Here is a 20,763-nt window from a genome sequence, read left to right on the forward strand (position 1 = left end):
TGAGCTAGGGCTGAGGAACAAGCCAGAGGAAGAAGACATGGAGAAAAACAGGAGCCAGAACCATACAGCAAGAGATATGGGCGAATGCAAAGATCGAAACCAAAGAGCAACGTCAGAAATTGGGCATGAAAAGCAAGGAACACACCAAACCCTGGAAGATCTTGCGTCTCAGGCAAGGTTCCAGTCCAGACAGGAAGTCATTCACCACTCTTCCTGCTTCAGGAGTGTCCAATCACCAACCTGAGTGGGCAGGGCCGCACCAGAGCCTGACCGTTCTTGATTGCCAACAAAATGCTCTAAGCAGGATAGATACATATAAAACCCAAGGTTTCTAGTTCTAGCCAAAGTAGCTCCTGGCTGTATCTCATACTAAAACTGTAACTGTTAAATATTGTGAACTAATTCTGCATGCAAATGGGAAAATACATTTTCTATGTCTTCATGCCAAAAATAATATTAGAATAAAAAAATGAAAGCAACAGTGCAACAACTTCATTTAGAATTGCACAGCATTTATTCAATGCAGCTTACAAATCCTTCGTGTGCTTATTGGAAAAAATACTGTAAAAACATTAGATAAAATGTTATAGCCATTGTTATCTGGTGTAATTATTATCGAAATATATATCACCAAATAATCATCAAAGGCATATTTTTTAAAAGAGAGAGAGAGAGAAAACAATAGGCATGGCAAAAGCAGAAAGAAATTATTGCACAGCTTCTTCTTAGAATGACAGAACTCAACCTAGGATCAGGGTTCATTAAAAAAAAATTCAGTAGGAAGTTAGGCAAGGCCTATAATCCAGGTGAACTGACTGGCAGGGATTGGGTGTGTGTGTGATATTCAGTTTGTTTTGATGACCTACTCTTGGATATATTCAAGACAATACCATAAAACAATGATGAAGATGATTATGATGAAGAAGACATAACAGCCACAGGAAGCTTTGGAAGCACACTAATAACAAACAAAACCACCTAAGTCTATCAAAAGCCTGAGAAAAAAGAGAAGTCTTTACCTGGAGCCTAAAAGATGTCAATGAAGGCACCAGATGAACCTCACTGGGGAGTGCATTCCACATTTGGGAGCCACAACTGAAAAGCCCCTCTTCCTTGTTACCGTTCTCTGAACCTTCCTCAGAGGGGGACCTGTGGAGAACCTCAAATGAAGATCCAAGGGTCAGTTAGGCTCATGTCTGAATAGGCATTCAGAAGATTAAATGGCAAAAGAGTGGTGGTTATTTGGGTACCATATAATAACTATAGCACTGTATTGGCACATAAAAACTGTCAAAAAGATTTGTGCTCTCTAGTAGGTGTATTTGTTTTATATAGGCTTGGCTACAGCACAATTTTAGGCATGCATAAGCCCTAGTAGGTTCCATTAAGTTCAATGGAATTTTCTCCCAGGTATATGTGCATAGGAAAACAGGCTATACTAAATCAAACTACAGTGGTACCTTGGGTTTGACGGAGCCAGCCGTCACAAATGGCGCAGTTTAGCATAAAATAAGACACAGAGAGCCAGCAATATTTTCAGGATGGTATGAGCAGCTCCTTTCGAACTTCTCTTCTCTCCCGTAATTTTTATTATCCTTTGTTCTCTCCTCTCGCATGGCCGTTTGCCAATGTCTCACATTACCTACATCCGGTCATGGCTTAAACCCACCCATCGCCATATAGGGTTATTACTGCCCACAGGGGGAACATAACTCCATATAAGGCTATGCACTTAATACACTGCAAGGCACGGACATGCAGGTCACTGAGGTCAGCGAGGCACCAGGTGGCGCTACAAGCCTTTTTCATGATTTCCTGGCTCCCACATGGGTTAAGTACTTAATTCGTTCCGGAGGTCCGTTCTTAACCTGAAACTGTTCTTAACCTGAAGCCCCACTTTAGCTAATGGGGCCTCCTGCTGCTGCCGCACCGCCGGAGCACGATTTCTGTTCTCATCCTGAAGCAAAGTTCTTAACCTGGAGCACTATTTCTGGGTTAGCGGAGTCTGTAACCTGAAGCGTATGTAACCTGAGGTACCACTGTATACTAAAAGTGTAGATGCAGTGAGTTACTTACTGTGAACCACTCCAACACAATGTGTAAAGCTGCCCTTCCATGTATGAAAGAACATATTTGGCTCCAATTTTATGTCTATAGATCCATATTGAAAAGTGGATAACTTTGTGTGACATTTCTAAGCCTTTTAACAACATTTCACATATTTAACTGGGAAGTGTTGATGAAATGCCTGCAGGACTTGGTACATAAGTGCTTCCAAATGATCTCATTCATTCCTGACAGAAACATCAGCCCAATGATGGTATACAATCCACCTTTTCCTGGGAATATTTTCCCAGGAAATTTTTTTAAGCAGTGGACTTTGGGGGGCTTTGGCTTCAGCCCAGGGGAAGAGATTTATTTTCTGGCTTTCAATCTCTAACCACAGGACTCCTTCCTGCGCTTTGCATATGTGTTTCCTCAGACACACCCTTTTCCTGGCAAAGTATGAGGAAGCCCAATGTCAAGGAAACCATCCAGCAGTGGGGAGTGAGTTCCCACTGTCTCCAAAACAGGGCTGCTTCTTCTTCTATGGCTGCCTTTTCTCCCCATTCTTCCGCCTTCTGCTCTTTCCCCATAAAGCACACTCAGGCATCTGGCATCTGGCATCTTTGAAAAATTAGAGGTACCCTCTGAACCAGGATTGCCAAACTTTCTGAGTCAACAGATTCACAGAATTCTGAAAAAGTGCCATGGGCACCAGTCAGAAAATGGCTGCCATGGGGTGTGGCATAACAAAAAATGGCTGCCACATCTAAAAGAGCAGGAGACAGGAGCACAAAATGGTCAGTGCATGCCCTCCTGTTAGAGTTGTACAATGGAAGTCCCAAATGTGCAGAAATAAACTTCTATTACCACATGGAATGCTTTACTGCAGGTGAAAACAGTCTTAAATACTTAAATGTTACTAAATAACAAAAATATATACTGTACAATGCAAAAAAACAAAAAAACCTTGCGATGGTTCAGTTCCATAAAGTACATCTCCCTTTAGTCCCAGAGAGAACCTAAGAAACTTTAACGGCTTTTATTGCTAAAATCAAAATGTGTCTCTCACCTTCCTGGCAGCTCAGTATCTTGTGTCTCTCTGTATTGCACACAGTCTCATTTACACACACACACACACACACAGAGAGAGAGAGAGAGAGAGAGAGAGAGAGAGAGAGAGGTGTGCAGGTACTCAGATCTCCTGTTGAGTCACAAGATCTAAAGCTTATGATGCAATCACAAGACCGCCTACCACACCAAGTAAAATAAACCCAGTTCTGTCCCGATATTTAAAAAAACCCATAATGCACTTAAATACAGCATTTTATGTTCATCAAATGTATAACTTTAACATACACCCCATCAACTGCCTCCCTTAATAAAAACAAAATAAAAACCAGGCAACCACATCAGCCACCACTGTGCTCTCTGAGGGCGCATGTTCAACGTAGGAAAGACTGAGCCATTGCAAACACAAATTAAAGAAGAGAAACCTGTCTCTCATGTACTGTGGATTTTTTTTAGGGGGGTGGACATTTACTGAGACCTTTTGTGCGCCCCATAGAAGGTAATAGTTGGCACACCGATGCCTATGGGTGCCACAATGGTGACTCTTCCGAACTTCCAAAAGCAACTTATATTGTAACATTGGAAAGAGACCAGCTAAAGCCCCACCAAATGCACATCTGCTTCTGCATTCTGTGGATTTCGTGAAGGGTTTTAACTTTTCCCCTGGCTTCTTTCTCATTTCCCCAGGTGATCATCTGCAGTAGAAGCCTCCAAAAAAAAAAAATCTCCTGACGTGCACACACAGGTCACAGTTTTATAATGTAAATATGCATGCACTTTCAGGATGAGGATCCTTAATTTGTGCAAATTCATTCAGATCACCATCTTCAATACTCATATCCAAGCACAGTTTCTTGCTATCTGATGGCCTCTGAAAAGCAAAATCAAGATACCGCAGCTAATTTCAAAACTGTTTTGTGCCTAGAAACTCTGTCTCGCTGTTTGCAATCTGAAAGATAGGTCCTGAAGGAATAGCAGTTTGGAAACCTGGTTTGGTTTAATTTTTATAATGCTGTTGTCAAAAGTAGGTTCAGTTAGGCCAGGCATGCAGTCCAGGGACATACAATGTGGAAATAAGAGTGTGCATTGAAATGCATTGTTATTCTTACTAAAGCACCCATATTAAAGAAAACTTTATGTGTGTTTAATATGTCCATGCTCAAATTAGATGCTGTTTAATTATGTTTGATTTAACAGACATGTTATTTAGCCAATATTGATATGGTATGGAATCCAATCCTGTGGTTCACTACTGGAGATGGATGGCTACCAAGGGCAGAGTTAGGTCCACGACCTTTCTCCTTAATGGGCCAGCTACAGGGGCTGAATTATAATGATCTGAATTAGCAACTCTTACATTTGCACATAAAATGTGTTGAGCAAAAGAGTTCTACAATGCACAGGGTTGGACTAGATGATCCTTGTGGGTCCTTCCAACTCTGCAATTCTATGAGAGTATTGAATTATGGTGCTGCAGGAGACTCTTGAGAGTCCCATGGACTGCAAGAAGATCAAACCTCTCCATTCTTAAGGCAATCAGCCCTGAGTGCTCACTGGAAGGACAGATCGTGAAGCTGAGGCTCCAATACTTTGGCCACCTCATGAGAAGAGAAGACTCCCTGGAAAAGACCCTGATGTTAGGAAAGATTGAGGGCACAAGAAGAAGGGGACGACAGAGGATGAGATGGTTGGACAGTGTTCTCGAAGCTACAAATATGAGTCTGACCAAACTGCGGGAGGCAGTGGAAGACAGGAGTGCCTGGCGTGCTCTGGTCCATGGGGTCACAAAGAGTCGGACACGACTAAACGACTAAACAACAATGCTTCTAAGCAATTTATAACCACAGTCCTGCAGTTTCTCAAAAACAACGAAGTCCTAAAATAAGAATGTAAGAATAGCACTGCTGGAACAGAATGGTGGCCCATCTAGTCCACTGCTCTGTTCTCACTGTGACCAACCAGATGTTTATGGGGAGCAAGAAGGACCTGAGCACAACAGCATTCTCCCATTTCCAACAACTGGTAGTCAAAAGCATATTGCCTTCAACAGTGGAGGACGAACCTATCCATCAGGGTTGGTAGCCATTGATAGCTCGATCCTCCATGAATTGGTCTAATCCTCTTTTAAAGCCACCTAGGTTAGTGGCCAATAGTTGTTGGTGGCCAAGTTTCTGTTAATACAAACTACACACTATATGATGTTTCAATGTAGTTATAATTTTATAGTAATTTTGGGGGGAGGGGGGTGGCTAAAGCAAGCACACGACTTTATTTTGCATTGTCTCCTGTTTCGTGCAACACATATGCAATTTTTTAAAAAAATTGTTTCTAAAGAATTCCTTCCTGTTTCTGTAGCTAAATGTAAACAATCCACTTGCTTATAAAGAAGGCTAGTTGATTATTTTAAGAAGCTGAAGTTTTTTTCATAGCAAATGTAACTTTATTTTCAAAAACACTAATTACTGGGATAATGTTGAAGAGAATGTTTCAGAATTCTGTATGTTATATTATTCAGTATAATATGTATTACATTTGCAACCTATTATTTCTATACTGACTCACTGATATGAACATTACTATAAACATGACTCAGTTTACCTTTGAGTAGAGATTGATTCAGTCCACAAGTACCTCAGTTTATTAAGGAAAGGTATTTATGAGCTTCATGCCTACTTCTTTCCTCTCCCTAATTGGTGTGCCATGACTAAAGACTTCTGGGATTCATTAACCATTGTTTTCTGTTAACCAGGAAACTGGTTATTAGGTTCAGAACAAACCAGGATTGTTTCAAATTCACTAACCATTGTTCCTCAGTTCACACAAAATGGGAAACTATGCTTAATTAACCCAGGAAGTATTCAGCAGTGAAGCACTGACAAAGGAAGAGGGATGGAGTAGTGAGCAGGGGCATATGGTTTATGCATATCTCATTTGAATAATCCAAGACAGATAACATCAACACAGGCCTCTGTATCAGTTTTTTTGTTTAGCTCACAGTGCTTAGAAGACACTTTGACTAAACAAATGTGTGACAATAGTAGTTGCAGTTGAAGACTAATTGCCTTATGACAGTTGGAGGTGAATCATTGTATGCTTTTAATTAAGTTGTATGAAACTTACCACCACGTCGAGTGGGGTGAGGCTGCTTCATCTAGGACCTGAATAAGGAACCTGTGGCTCTCCAGATGTTGCTGAGAGATGTCACATCCACACCACACATTTGACACACATTTATACCACTTTAGCAGTCATGAAGAATCCTGGGAACGGACGTTTCTTAAGGGTGCTGGGAATTATAGCTCTGTGAGGTCAGCACCCTTAATGAATTCAGTTTCCAGGACTCTGTGACTATAAATATGGTGCTTTAAATGTATGATGTGACTTTGACCAGCGAGGACTATAGCCTAGGGAAAGGTCTGTGAAGGCTGCTGAGGCACCACTGCAGATTCTGCTTCAACTCTAAGAAGAAGATCCTTATTAGCAGCTTGGCAGCAAACTGGTGGTGTTGTAAAATCCCTAGAAGAGAAGGGCCTGATATATGGGAGAACATGTCCAGGCCTACTGTTGAACTGGCAGCCACGGAAGCCTGCTGTATCCTGACTTGTAATTTAAACCCACTTCTTATGCGTAACCCCCTCGGGGGCTACAAGCTTCCGTGCTGCTCCCATTAAACCAGCTGTTGTTGTTAGCATTTGTCAGGGCGATTGCTGGAACCCACCAGAGTTAGTAGAGTGGTTGCTAACACCGGTGCCTTCAGCATTTTCTTCCAATCCTAATTGCACAGGCACGCTACTGATTCATACATCATTACACAAGGAACAATGGAATACATGTCCTGTGGAACTTCACCCAAGAGACCCATGTGCAACCAACGCTGAATATTTAGAAGGAAGGCATATTTTTTTCTCAACAGAAAACCATTTTATGTATCTGTTGCCCTGTGGTTCTGTTTGAACGGTGGGTAGATTTGATTCTGAATTGTGGCTTTTCAGCTTATTTTCAAATGGTAACCGCAATAAATTGTGGGTTGCTGTGTGTGTGCTATTTCAAGCCCCATTGAGCTACAGTTTGTCTTAGTAAATGTAAATAAATAAATTTGACCCTTCCTGGAATGCAAGCAAGCTTCTCTAAGCATAAGCACATTTCCTGATTGTTTGACCATGTTTTCCTTTGCTAAGAAAATTGTATTTGTATATATGCCCAGTTCTTGACTTGTCGCCATGAACTTAAACTAATGCTGTGTAAAAACCTCTCCTCCAGTTTCACAAAAGACTTCTTCTCCATTAAATTGGCTTCATTTTTCTCCTTCATTCCCAGGGAACTTTCACATTTCTACAGAGTTTTGGTGGATGTAGGGTTGAGTTTTGCTTTATCTTTGTGAAATAGCAGCGGGTGGTGTGTGTAGCACACTGCAGCCTCCCTGGCTGCCCTGTGCTTCATGATCTGAAAAAGCCCCATAAGGTGTTACCTCAAGACATCCTTCCTGGAGCTTTAATTGAAGCTCAGAAAGCTGGGGATGCTGGCTACTGAGCACCTGAGATTGATGTACTCACTATTATTGTTTGTAAAGAAAGTTGTTCCTCTTAACTTTTTGCACAGCTTTCTTTAAAAAGGAAAAGACTTCTTTTTTTTTTTAAAAAAAGGAACAGCTGTCAGGTGCACAGTATGTTTCCTAGTTTCCTATGCTTATGATAAATCTCACCTGAGGAATTTTACACACACACACACACACACACACACACACACACTTACTTTATTTGTATGCCTCCTTTACATAGTTAAAACCATCCTGGGGCAACCCAGTCAGATTGGTGGCATATCAATAATAAAATTGTTGTTGTTGTTGTTATGCTCAAGGCAGTCTACAACATGAAAAAAATACATAATTACAAATACAGTCAGTCCACAAGTTACATGCTTGTGCACCTGGAGCTTCACGTGCTTGGCAAAAACATAAAAAGGGGAACAGAAAGGGGGTGGGCATCTATTGAAAAAAAATACTTTGCCAATCCCACCCATCGTTGAACCCCATGCGTTTGCAGTTTTGGATCTAGGAGCAATCCTCACAACATAACCCCTGCATAAACTGTGGGCTTACTGTATAACAAAAGTCATAAACAATAAATAAAACACATCAATAGGTACACAACCAAATTGAAACAATTTCCATATAAATCATAGTCAGATCTAAATATAAATATACAAAAATTAATATCAATAACAATAACAACAAACTCCTAAATAATATTCCAACCCACTTTTCCAGGAAATGTGAGCTCCCAGGAAGGCTGCAGAATGCAGGCTGCTCAAGAGTGGATTTGCAAAATTCAAACATTGGCCAGCTTGATATAAGGTTAATGCAACAAAACCCGGCATCCCACCCATGCTTTTTTTCTCCCAAAATGTTCTCTCCCTTATATACTTTTAAAATGCAATTCCATTTCTCATCGATTGATGGAGAACGGTAGAAAAAAAACGGGAAAATTTTCAGCACAGCACTAACTTGAACATTTCTGTGGGATATGCACAGTTTGCACTTGCCTTTATCCTGCTGCCATAGAGCTGCCTTTATCCTGTTGCCTTGCTGCCTTGCTGCCTACCAACTAAAAACTATTTTACCAGTAGAACTACTGGTTGGTATCAGTTGATCATCCGTGCCCATGATTTTATCTTTTCTTGATTTAGGACCAGTAGCTGTAGGAAGAACTACCAAATCAAACACTAGTCTGGGTGATACGCTAGAGGCCAAAATGTGACACAATCGGCTATAAATCTGACTGTGGAAGGCTATTACATACTGTGAGTGAAGATGGAACAAGAGGGGCCAAAATAGCGTAATATTGTTGTTATTACTGTAGCTTGTCTCTCTCCCCCGGTTCTTTGTGCTGAACATTCAAAGAGGAACAGAATGTCCATTTTGCCTCATTGAGACTGCAAAGCATTGTTGTTTACTTTCAAGTATATGCATCCATCAGTTGTAACAACCTTTTATGAACAGAACCTAGCAAAAACCCGACTAAACAAGAATAATGTTCTATTTTATTAATGAAAAATAATTTGTGGTTGATGCAATTTATTCTTCACCACCACAGCAATACTCAGGATATTAAAGACACTGTGTAAGTGTTCACAGCAGCTGGATATCATTTTGGTTCAGGCAGTCCTTATAATTCAGTTTTTGTCATCACTTTCACTAAATTACTGATATAATAAAATAAAAGCATGGGAAATTATTCATTCAAAACATTTCACCATCACCTACAGATATATTTTTTTACTACACAGACAGGGGACAAAAGAAAATGGTAAAAGTAATGGAAGCAACACAATTTGTTCTTTTGGATTCTGTCTAATAATGGTGTTGCCAAGTTGGAGTCTTAAAAAAAGAATTTCTGCACATTGTGAGACTTTTTGATTACAGATAATAACTACTCTAGTAGTTATGTTCTTACTTGCCTTAAACGCTTTTGCTGCAGTGCATTATGTTGGTGATATAATATTGCATATCTCAGAAATGATTGTGGATTTCTACCAAGGCTGAAAAAGCCTATAATCTCACTTAAAAGTTTGAAGTCTTTGAAATTACCTCAGCTATGCAGAAAATATTTGATGAGCACAACAAGCTCCAATGAGGAAGTGGTAGTCTTGGGACTAACTGAGAATTGCTTTCCCCACAGGACTAGGAAAATCATTGAATCAAAGAGACCACTAAAAAAACCCACCTTTAAAAAACCCAAAAAAACCAAAGCTGTTGTCTGGTTTTTGTGTCAGCAACAGAAAGAATGCTAGCAATTAGCCCAGAAGCTCTACACAGACTCAGCTCCTATGAGGATCACTTTTTTTTTCTTTTTTTGAGAAATCAGAAGGTAAAAGCAAATGTATGCCTCTCCAAAAAATGTGGGATAAAAGGAAGCACGCTGCTTTTTTCAATGAATGCCCAGGCAAAGTTTACTGATGACCAAGTTGTGGGCTATGTATAGATAGGTTCACTTCAGTTGGTTAACACAAAGCAGGGCCGTCACTGCAAATGTTTCAAAGCTGTAAAATTGCTTCCCTAGAGAGGTTTGGAACTTTTGGAGAGCATAACATGAACTGGATCAAATCAAAGGCCCATCCTGTTCTCACAGTAGCCAACCAGATGACTTTGGGAATCCTGCAAGCAGCACACAAGGACAATAGCACTCTTCCCATTTGGGAGTCCTAGCAAGTGGTATTCAGAGGCTTATGGCCTCTGTGGAAGCAGAACATAACCATCATAACCACTGATAGCCTTATACTCTATGGATTTGTCCAAACCACTTTTAAAGTTGGGGGAACCTCACTATATCTCACAACACTGAATTCTACAGCTTAATTATGCAGTGTGTAAAGAGAGTTGTTAGGAGACCCTTAACAAACTACAGTCCCCAGGACTCTTGGGGGTGGGCATGACTATTAAATTGGAATAAGGGTACTTTAAATGCATGGTGTGGGTGTGACCCTAGTCTATCCTGAATCTTGCAACATTCAGCTTCATTGGAAGGGATGCAACATTTATCTGTTTCGAGAGGTTTTTGATTGCTGCTGTTCCTTTAGTTTTCTGCTCTTTTTGATTAATTATTTGGTGTTTTATAGGTTATTTAACTTATATGCAGAATTCATCATGCAAAAGGCTGGACTGGATAAATCCCAAACTGGAATTAAGATCGCTGGAAGAAATATCAACAGCCTCAGATATGCAGATGACACAAACTTGATGACAGAAAGTGAGGAGTAATTAAAGCACCTTTTAATGAAGATGAATGAGGAGAGCGCAAAATATGGTCTGAAGCTCAACATAAAAAAAACGCTAAGATCATGGCCACTGGTCCCATCACCTCCTGGCAAATAGAAGGGGAAGAAATGGAGGCAGTGATAGATTTTACTTTCTTGGGTTCCATGATCACTGCAGATGGTGACAGCAATCATGAAATTAAAAGACACCTGCTTCTTGGGAGAAAAGCAATGACAAACCTTAAAAAGTAGAGATATCACATTGCCAACAAAGGTCCGTATAGTAAAAGCTATGGTTTTCCCAGTAGTGATGTATGGAAGTGAGAGCTGGACCATAAAGAAGGCCGATAGCTGAAGAATTGATGCTTTTGAATTATGGTGCTGGAGGAGACTCTTGAGAGTCCCATGGACTGCAAGAAGATCAAACCTATCCATTCTTAAGGAAATCAGCCCTGAGTGCTTACTGGAAGGACAGATCGTGAAGCTGAGGCTCCAATACTTTGGCCACATCATGAGAAGAGAGGACTCCCTGGAAATGACCCTGACACTGGGAAAGATTGAGGTCACTAGGAGAAGGGGACGACAGAGGACCAGATGGCTGGACAGTGTTCTCGAAGCTACGAACATGAGTTTGACCAAACTGCGGGAGGCAGTGGAAGAAGACAGGAGTGCCTGGCATGCTCTGGTCCATGGGGTCACAAAGAGTCGGCCACAACTAAATGATGAAACAACAATAACAGGTTAAACACACCACTTTGAATTGTGCCAGGAAACATACAGGAAGCCAGTTTCAATATCCAAGAAATTCATTTAATAATCTGGCTGCTGTCTCCTGAAGCAGTTGAACTTTTCTAATCATTTTTTATAGGCATTCCCACATATAATGCATCTAACCTTGATTTGTCCAGTACATGGACAACTGTGACAAGATAGTATTTATTTAGGGGGGGTGTACAAGGTATAAGGTGCTCCAAGCTTCACGTGCCCATGGGCATCCACAAGCAAGGATAACTCTAAAAGCATTTCCAAGCTACAAACCCTTAAGGAGAAGTGAAGCCCTATTCAGAACAGGTAGACTACCAAGTCCATGGTCAGCTGCACTGCTTACCATCAGCATCTTTGGAGTTTACTAGCCCATACACTCCAGACAGGTGTAAAATAGCATGGGAGGTAAGAGAAATGGCACAAGGCAGAGAAGATGTACCCTTAGAACCACATTCTGTAGTAGCCCTACCAGATAGGGCTGGAATTATCAGAGTACAGCGCCCTCCACTGCCATCATAGGCAATGATTAATCCAAAAAAAATCATAGTTTTCTGTAAATATTGACACAAATTGGATCTAAATTGTTTAAACGTAAACTGGAGCTAGTTCTGCAAAAATAGCAAGGTCTTTGATTTGATTTTAAAAGACACAAGAGATTATATTCTTAAGCATAAAACAAAGAAGATAGGTTACACTATGGCATGTGCTCCCACAAGAGGTAATAAACTCAGGTGGCTTTAAAAGTCAGTGACCACCCAAGTTGGATGGGTGTTAAAAGAGGATTAGATAAATTCATGGAGGATAAGGCTGTCAATGGGTACTACCCATGATGGCTAAGTTCTATCTCCTCTGTTGGAGGACACCTCTGAATACCAGTTGCTGGAAACTGCAGTTGGGGAGTGCGCTGTTGCGCTCAGGTTTGGCTTGCAGGCTTCCCCTGAACATCTGGTTGGCCAACGTGAGAAAGTGATTCTAGACTAAGGTTACCAGATTTTTTTTCAATGAATCTGGGGACACTTTTCAACTTCAATAGGAATGATAGGATTTTGTCAGGGGACTGATTTGTAAATCCGGGGACTGTCCCTGGGAAACGGGGACATCTGGTAACCTTATTCTAGACCAGATGGGCCTTTAGCCTAATTCAGCAGGCCCTTCTGGTGTTCTTTTACTGGTTTAATTCTATCTGTTATTTATTCCATAGTAATAGTAAGATTAGGGATGCGGGTGGCGCTGTAGTTTAAACCACAGAGCCTAGGACTTGCCGATCAGAAGGTCGGTGGTTCGAATCCCCGTGACAGGCTGAGCTCCTGTTGCTCGGTCCCTGCTCCTGCCAACCTAGCAGTTTGAAAGCACATCAAAGTGCAAGTAGATAAATAGGTACCACTCAGGCGGGAAGGTAAACAGCGTCTCTGTGCGCTGCTCTGGTTCGCCAGAAGTGGCTTAGTCATGCTGGCCACATGACACGGAAGCTGTACGCCGGCTCCCTTGGCCAATAAAGCGAGATGAGCGCCGCAAGCCCAGAGTCAGCCACAACTGGACCTAATGGTCAGGGGTCCCTTTACCTTTATCTCAGTCTCTGTCCTACAGGCAAGTTGGAGCCATATGAATCCAAATGACTGCATGTTTACAATACATAGGTTGTCAATTTGGAAATGAGTTCTGTACTGGAAGCACATTTAGTAGGAAGCAAGTTGCAATAAACTCAGTGTTAACCGATTTAGCATAGTTTCTGAGTTAACAGGTATAGTATAGTGTACATGCCAGTTAGCATGACTTATCGTGGAGAAAAGAGATCAAAAAAATGTGAACAAGTCATTATTCAGGGTTGTTGTATGTGTCTGGAAATCTGCCTTTACCCTGCCTCTTTGGACTTATTTGCAGGCTTGGCAGAATCAATGTCAGTGAAGCTCTGGGCAGCTCATTTGCAGGCGGAGCAGCAGAATGTTCATTCTTGAAGCAAGAACTAATAGAAACTTATACAGAAAATGGAGGTGTGGTTATTCTTGACACGTTATGAATTTGACATGCTGCTGCGTTGAAGGGGCCCCTAAGATGGTAAGTAAAAGCTGCTGATGGTCTGGCCACTAGCCTAGAATGTCTGGGCACATTTCTGATTTTTTTTTAAATTTACAACCTTCTCATTTCATTCACAGTCCTGCTTCTCCTTTGCTGATATGCCTCAAAAGTAGGTAATTCCAAAGTATGTAATTATCCAAGAGCTTTCCTAAAGCCCTTTAGGTTAAATGAATTGACTACATTTATATGGCCATAGTGGAGGGGGCGGGGGTACATTACCACCAAGGCTAATTTATATCAAAGCTATTCAGTGTTGTTCAGATGCCTTTTGTCATCCACTAGCCATTCTTTATTCATTTATTTAATGTTTGATGTTTTATTATGCTTTTATGTGTGTTGGAAGCCACCCAGAATAACTGAGGCAACCCAACCAGATGAGCAGGGTATAATTATTATAATAATAATTAATCTGTAAAGCTAAAACCGCCCCCCAACATTAACCTTTCATTGAAGATAAGGTTACCCAATCGTGTAGTAGTTGCATCTTTTTTTCTTTACCTCTACAGGATTTGTTGCAGACATAAAAATAATATCCTTTATGATTTGAGTGTGAGTTTGTATGCAATAAATGTGCACCTAAAAAACCCATCCCTCAGTGCACACACTATTGAAATGTGCTGCACATGCCTATGCTGTCCCTGCACAATGTAACACCTGGAAATAGATGCAAATTGTGTTTTGATAGTGGATTTGGGGTGGACTTTAGACTATAACCCATAAATATCTGTGTTTTTATGACCCAGAAATGAAGGTGTGGGGAACATTTGGCCCTCTGGATGTTACCGAACCATAACTCTCAGCAGCCCCAGCAAACATGACCAATGGCCAGGGCTGATGGGAGTTGTAGTTCAGCAACATCCAGAGTACCCAATGTTCCCCACACCTGCAGCACGAGCAAGCACTAGTTTGTTTTGTGTTTTGTTTTTTTATTGCTGGAGCCAACAGAGATGGATGACAACACTACCATACAACCATACAGTATTGAGAATCCACCAGGATCCATGCCTCAGTTGCATATGGCAGTGCCACAATGGATGCATGACTTTTACGCGGCTGCCCACAAGAGCCAATTGATTTGTGGGGAATCCCATGCTTAAAAAATGTAGAATAATGGCTCGGACCTTGGCGGCACCATGGATTGGGAGGACCGTGGTTTTGGAGGGAAGCCGTGCCAGCCAAAAATCACGATGATGTTTTACAGTACAGTCCTCACAGACAGGGATGCGAGCCGTCATTCGATGGTAGGTTTGGGAAGCCTCTACGTAAAACCAAACGCATCCTTCTCCACAAACGCTTTTTTTCGCGGCTGCAGCAGGAGCCCGCGCTTTTTGGCAGGCGGCTGGATTCCCAGAGGCAGCAGGCGCCGGCGCGCGCGGTGTGCGGAGAGGCGGGAACGACACCTGCCCATCCACCCGGCCCGCGGTCCTCGCGAGGGACCCGCCGCGGACTCCTGTGGGCATCCTTGTGCCCGCGGGTCTCGTCGCCTTTTGCTGTGTTCATTGCGGGGAGAAGAAGACTAGGACGGGGTGTCTGTGGCGGGGCGGAGGAAGCAACAAAACCAAACCAAACCAAACCAAACCAAACCCCGCGCGCTGTGGAACCAAATCCCCTCACAGTCGCAACAACAGCCCTGGTCTTGCCGCTGCCGCTGCCGCCGCCCTCCTCCTCCCAAGACCGAGAAGGTGAACGGCCGCGACTGAGAGAAGCCTGGGCCAAGCTCCGCGCCTCCTCTCCCGGCGTCTCCCGGGCGAGAGTGAGCGAAGGAGGAGCGGGGCGAGCGAGCAGGGGCTGCTGCTGAGGGAGCTCGGCCACTCCCCCCACGGGCTCCGCAGCGCAGGCGCCCTGGCGGCTACCGCAGGCAGGGGGCGGCAACATGGCGGAGTGAGCGGCGGCGGCGGCGGCGTTTTCCGGCTCCACAACAACAGCGGGGGCTGCGGGGCGAGCTTCCCGCTCTCCTCCGCGCTGTCCCCCCCCTCCAGCCCACCGCCGCCGCCCCGAAGCCTCTCCCGGCGGCCCACAGCGCGCAAGCCCCCTGTCTCGGCCGCTTTTGTGGCGCCGTGAGGGGAGAAGCGGCTTCGGCTAACGGGGCAGCGGCGCCCATAATAATCCCTCATTATAGAGGCGGGCGCGGGAGCGGCTCCTGGGACGGCCCTTCGGCGGCGGCGGCGGCGGCTCCGGTCCGCTCCCTGCGGCCCCGCCGGGCGCTGCTGCTGCTGCTGTTGCTGCGGTTGTGCCGCTGCGGTGGATGCGCAGCTTCTCGGCCAGGGCGGCGGCAGCGGCAGGTAGTGTTGGCAGCGGCCGGGGCTAGATGGCGAGCGAGAAGCCGGGGTCGGGGCCGGAGCCGCAGCCGGCGGGGCTCATCCCTGTCGGGGCCAGCAGCAGCGGCGGAGGAGTTGGAGGCGCCGCGGGAGCAGCAGTAGCAGCAGCAGCAGCACCGCCACCAGCACCGACGACGACGACGACGGGAGGAGGAGGAGGAGGTGGTGGAGGTGGCTCGGCGGCGGCGGCCGTGATGGGGGAGCTGCGGGCGTCGGGCTCCGGGTCCGTGGTGCTTCCCGCCGGCATGATCAACCCGTCTGTGCCCATCCGCAACATCCGCATGAAATTCGCCGTCTTGATCGGACTCATCCAAGTCGGCGAGGTCAGCAACCGGGACATCGTGGAGACCGTGCTGAACCTGGTAAGGGGTGCAGGGGTCCCTGCCGCAGCTCCTGTGTAGGAAGAGCTCTGGGGATGGGGCTGCCTCTCTTCTCTCGCTCCCCCCCCCCAAAAAAAACAGAGAAAGCGGATCCCTCAGGCGCCCCCTCCCCCCCCCCCCACAACATGCAGGATCCTAACTACTCTGGTGTCCTCTAAGTGCTCCTTCGTGCTCTGTCCCACTCCCTCCCCCTCCTTTTTTTTTTGGTCCAGGTGCCTGTTCTCTTCCTGATCTGCCTTCCCTCTCCATCCTCTTCCCCAACATGGAAACTGAAGGGAGGGGCTTTCTTTATGAGCTACTTTGTCATTTAATCTGGGAGGTCTCCCTTTATCTTTCGCTGGTCCTTGGAGAGCTTGCTCCCTTTAGCCATATGCTTCTACTCTGCCCTGCTTAACAAGCTCCTGCCCACTTTCCTACTCATGGCATCCCTGGTGCCTCCTCCTGACAGGTTTCTCATATCTACCTAGTGACACTTCCCAAGGCCTGAGGCAGATAAATCCCACACCTCCGGAAGTAATACCTTTTCTTTACTGTTAATTAGTGATGACTTCTCTTCCAACACAGATCTTTTTTTGGGGGGGTAGCAACGGAGACTTCCTTCCTCCTGCCAGCTTTTGTACCAGGATCCCTTCAGATTACATTTCCACCTTGTGCTTATGACCTGTTCTCACTCTCTGTCCAACTCCTGGCCCTTTTCAGTTCACTTTCTTGTTTTGTTGTTGAGTAGGAGAGTGTATGGAATACTGCTCTGTCACATAGGCCCATACAGTTCTAACCCGTGCTTCTTCAAATGCTTGATCTGGAAAAGTGGATTTAATTGTATTAATTATTCTCAACTTTAGGTGCTCTCAGATAGTCTTGTGACTTCAGTCTGTTGCCAAGCAGAGGGATTTGATAGTACATCTATTTTTAATTGTATAAGATTAAAGAATAGCCCCAGATGGCATCTTTCCTCTGTTGCTGAAATGTGTGAATGATTTAACCCTATTACCTTGCAGCCCATTGGGTTTGACATGTTGAAGAGAGGTTTTGTCTCTTACAATCTGTTGATTGGGTGAGCCTCTACTACTTAGTTACACCAGGTAGCTTCATTGCCACCTTTATTGTTTGGAATAGCTTTCTTGCCTGCTGTCTGTCTAAATGGTGCTGATCTTCACACACAAACACACACACCACGCCTGTGCTGCTCCCAATACATGGGAAAAACATTTCATGTTAGTTAAATTAGCTCATAGTCACTTTGTAGTTCAAGCATTAATTGCAGAGTTGTATGGCAAGGTTTTAGCTCTACCTATGTTAGAGGTTTAGAAATCTACACGAGAGAGCGAGGAAACTGGGTATAGAAATGAATCACTTTAATTATGAGAGATTTGACGCCTCTCCTGAATGCAAGATTTGCTGCAGCAAAGCTCATGGAACAGTTGAATGGAAACATCCTGTTCTGGATATAAAATGAGGAGGAGAGCTCCTACATGGCAGATACCTTAAAATGCTTTTGTAACAAAGTTTTAACCATCCTATGCCAACCTGTAGGCAAAAGCAGGACCTGTGATATAGTTACATTGGTCACTTTGAAGTAATATTTCATTTTTTTTGTCTAATAAATATTTACCACTGGCCCAGCCTAACAGAATAGTAGAACCTCTGCAAATGTTTAGAGATTGGCTGTTACAACATTTGAGCAATAAATGCACAAGAGTTACAGCTCTGTTCGAGATATGAGGGGGCTAAGTAAATAATGATAAACATGAATGGTTTCTCAGAATTCATATCCATTTCTCAGCTTTCAAAGCTAAGCTTTTAAATAAAACACCTGTTTTTTAAGTTGCTGTAACTTGGTATTTTTAAAGTAATTGTCAATTTATTTCAACGTAGCAATGGAATAAGGTAATACAGAAAAATAGTTCATTGAGCAGTTTCAAGGAGATCATGCCCTGGAGGCAAGGTGCTTGATCCTTTTCTTTTCTTTTGTTGTTTTCATCCTTTGTTTTGGCAATTAAACCTCTGAGAACCTGTTGATGTGTCAAGTAATGCTTTATATGTTCATAACCCAGTTACTAGTTTTTTTGGGAGAGTGTCTTCTGTCACTGCTTATAAATATGTAGAAATCAGAGGATGCATTTTGAGTAAAGGGGAAAGTTCAGAAGTTGTTTTGATAGCAGTGCATTTTATACTAGAATTATTTCCTGCAAATGTCAAGATGGGACAGGAAAGAAAACTGAGACAACATTGTGTAGTTTCCTTTTTGGTACAGTCGATACCTGTGAAGAACACAGCTTCAGGTGTGATATAAAGAATCATAAACTCTTTGCAAGGAAATACATTCTGGTTTGAAAACTAGAAAACAAAATTATAATGGTCTATTTCCAGCAGCAGCAAAAGGTTATTGCTGGTGTGTTATTAATACAGTTTTCATGCAGTTAACATAAAATTAATTTCTTTTATATTTACTGAGAGGAAGCAGGCAAGATAGGCAGAAGCATGAGAATGGGAAAGACTGGTGGTCAGGCTAAGTGGGTTTTCTGTAGTTGTAATGTGAATGACTGAATCATTATCTTATGTGACTGCTTTCTGAGTGATTAAAAGATACTCCTGTGTGTTTGTTTATCTGACAATTGCATATTCAGTTATTTTATTGGTTGCATAGTGGTAATTCTGAAGTACTCTGTCTGAAGTGTTATTGTTGGAATTGATAATGGACTTCCAAAAAAATTGTATCACATTAATACCCGATAAATAGTTCTCACAATTCATTTTGTGTGAAAAAATGACTACCTAATTATGTGCTGGAAACAATGTAATGGAATTTGAGAGCAATGTTTATGAACTGTCTGATTGTAATGACAGAGGATCTGAAAGTTAAAAGACTCAAATTAACACCTGCATACCAAACACTTCCAAGTTTCACTGAAGTCAGTACAAGTGTGCTTACAGTAATAACCTAAACTGTAGCAGCCATATGTGTTTAAAGCTGCCCCCAAAGCTTTAGATTTGTATTGCATTGCATTTTTCTGCTAAGTACCTGAACTATATTTGAGGATTTATGTAAAAAATGCTTCTTGTGTGTGATGGTGAAGATCTGAAAAGAGTGCAGTAGTAGAGATTAATATTTAAATATGAAAATGTGTCCTGCATTGTTTAACATTAAACCTAGGCATGTTATATATATATATATATATATATATATATATGTGTGTGTGTGTGTGTATATATATGTATATATATGTATATATGTATGTATGTATATGTATATGCATATATTTACATAATAACATTTTTGTTATTTTCTGTTCAGTTATACTTTAAGTTACTAAATTATGAATACAGTGGTACCTCTAGTTACGAAATTAATTTGTTCTGGAGGTCTGTTCTTAACCTGAAACTGTTCTTAACTAGAGGTGTGCTTTCGCTAATGGGGGCCTCTTGCTCCCGCTGCACCGCCAGCACACGATTTCCGTTCTCATCCTGGGACAAAGTTCTCAACTCAAGGTAACTCTTCCAGGTTAGCGGAGTTGGTAACCTGAAGCGTTTGTAACCTGAGGCGTTTGTAACTCGAGGTACCACTATACTGTACTTGTACTGTAAATTAGTGGTTTTCTGCAAAGGGTTTGATCCTGTCCCACTCACTGCTTCCTTTAATGTAGGAAAACCATTTAAATGTGTGTGCACTTGATGGTGCTATATGTGTATTGGGCCATTTAAAGTAGGCATTTCTTCCTGTTACTAATGAAAATAGTACTCACATTTAAAAGTGTGAATAAGCAATTAGATATTTGTGTAGAATTATGTAATTGAGGTTCTTGCGCTAAAGAAGTGCTGTGCTCATAGGTTTCTACAGGATTGGGTAATGTTTGCAGAATTTGGTTAGATTTTGGTCAACTGCAGAACATCACAGATCAAGCTTCATCTTCCCATTACCAAGAAACTTCCAGTGTTAATGTTTGTGTAAGCATAGCTGATTTAAATAATGCTGTCCAAAGCCACAGCAACATCAGACCCGTGATTTCTGTGGAAATCACTTAGGAAAAGTTAAATCTTAATTTTTGATCAAATATTAAACTTTATTCTTTTTATTTCATGAGGTTTATACTTGTTTGCCAAAATACTGATTTGGCATTATTGATTTATTGTTTATGTTTTTAATCTTCCTGTATTATATTGCATTGATTTATTTAAAAGAATTTATAAAGGGTTTTAGTGGAAAATCCCTAAGTGGTGTACAGAGAACAATATAAAACAATTACTGCATTGATTTTCAAATAAAATCAGAAAATTTTAATACAGATATACATAACTTGTTTACTTGCCAGGATAGGCTTGCTGAAACAAAAGTTGTAGCAGTCATCTAAAACAGCTGG

General features: G+C 42.5%; 1 protein-coding gene across 2 annotated transcripts in view; it reads left to right on the plus strand.

Moving 5' to 3' along the window:
- The first annotated feature begins 15,298 nt into the window (after nucleotides 1-15,298).
- Nucleotides 15,299-20,763, plus strand: part of NBEA (neurobeachin) — a 355,514-nt gene continuing 350,049 nt past the window's right edge. Inside the window, exon 1 of one of the 2 annotated variants that reach the window (XM_081004034.1) lies at nucleotides 15,299-16,387. In XM_081004034.1, the coding sequence (XP_080860160.1) occupies nucleotides 16,016-16,387 (372 nt within the window). In that variant the 5' untranslated portion in view covers nucleotides 15,299-16,015. The remainder of the gene's footprint in view (nucleotides 16,388-20,763) is intronic. The other variant, XM_081004035.1, reaches the window with a different exon arrangement.

The sequence above is a fragment of the Podarcis pityusensis genome, assembly GCF_964106645.2.
Source record: "Podarcis pityusensis genome assembly, chromosome: 4".
NCBI classification, from domain to species: Eukaryota; Metazoa; Chordata; class Lepidosauria; order Squamata; family Lacertidae; genus Podarcis; species Podarcis pityusensis.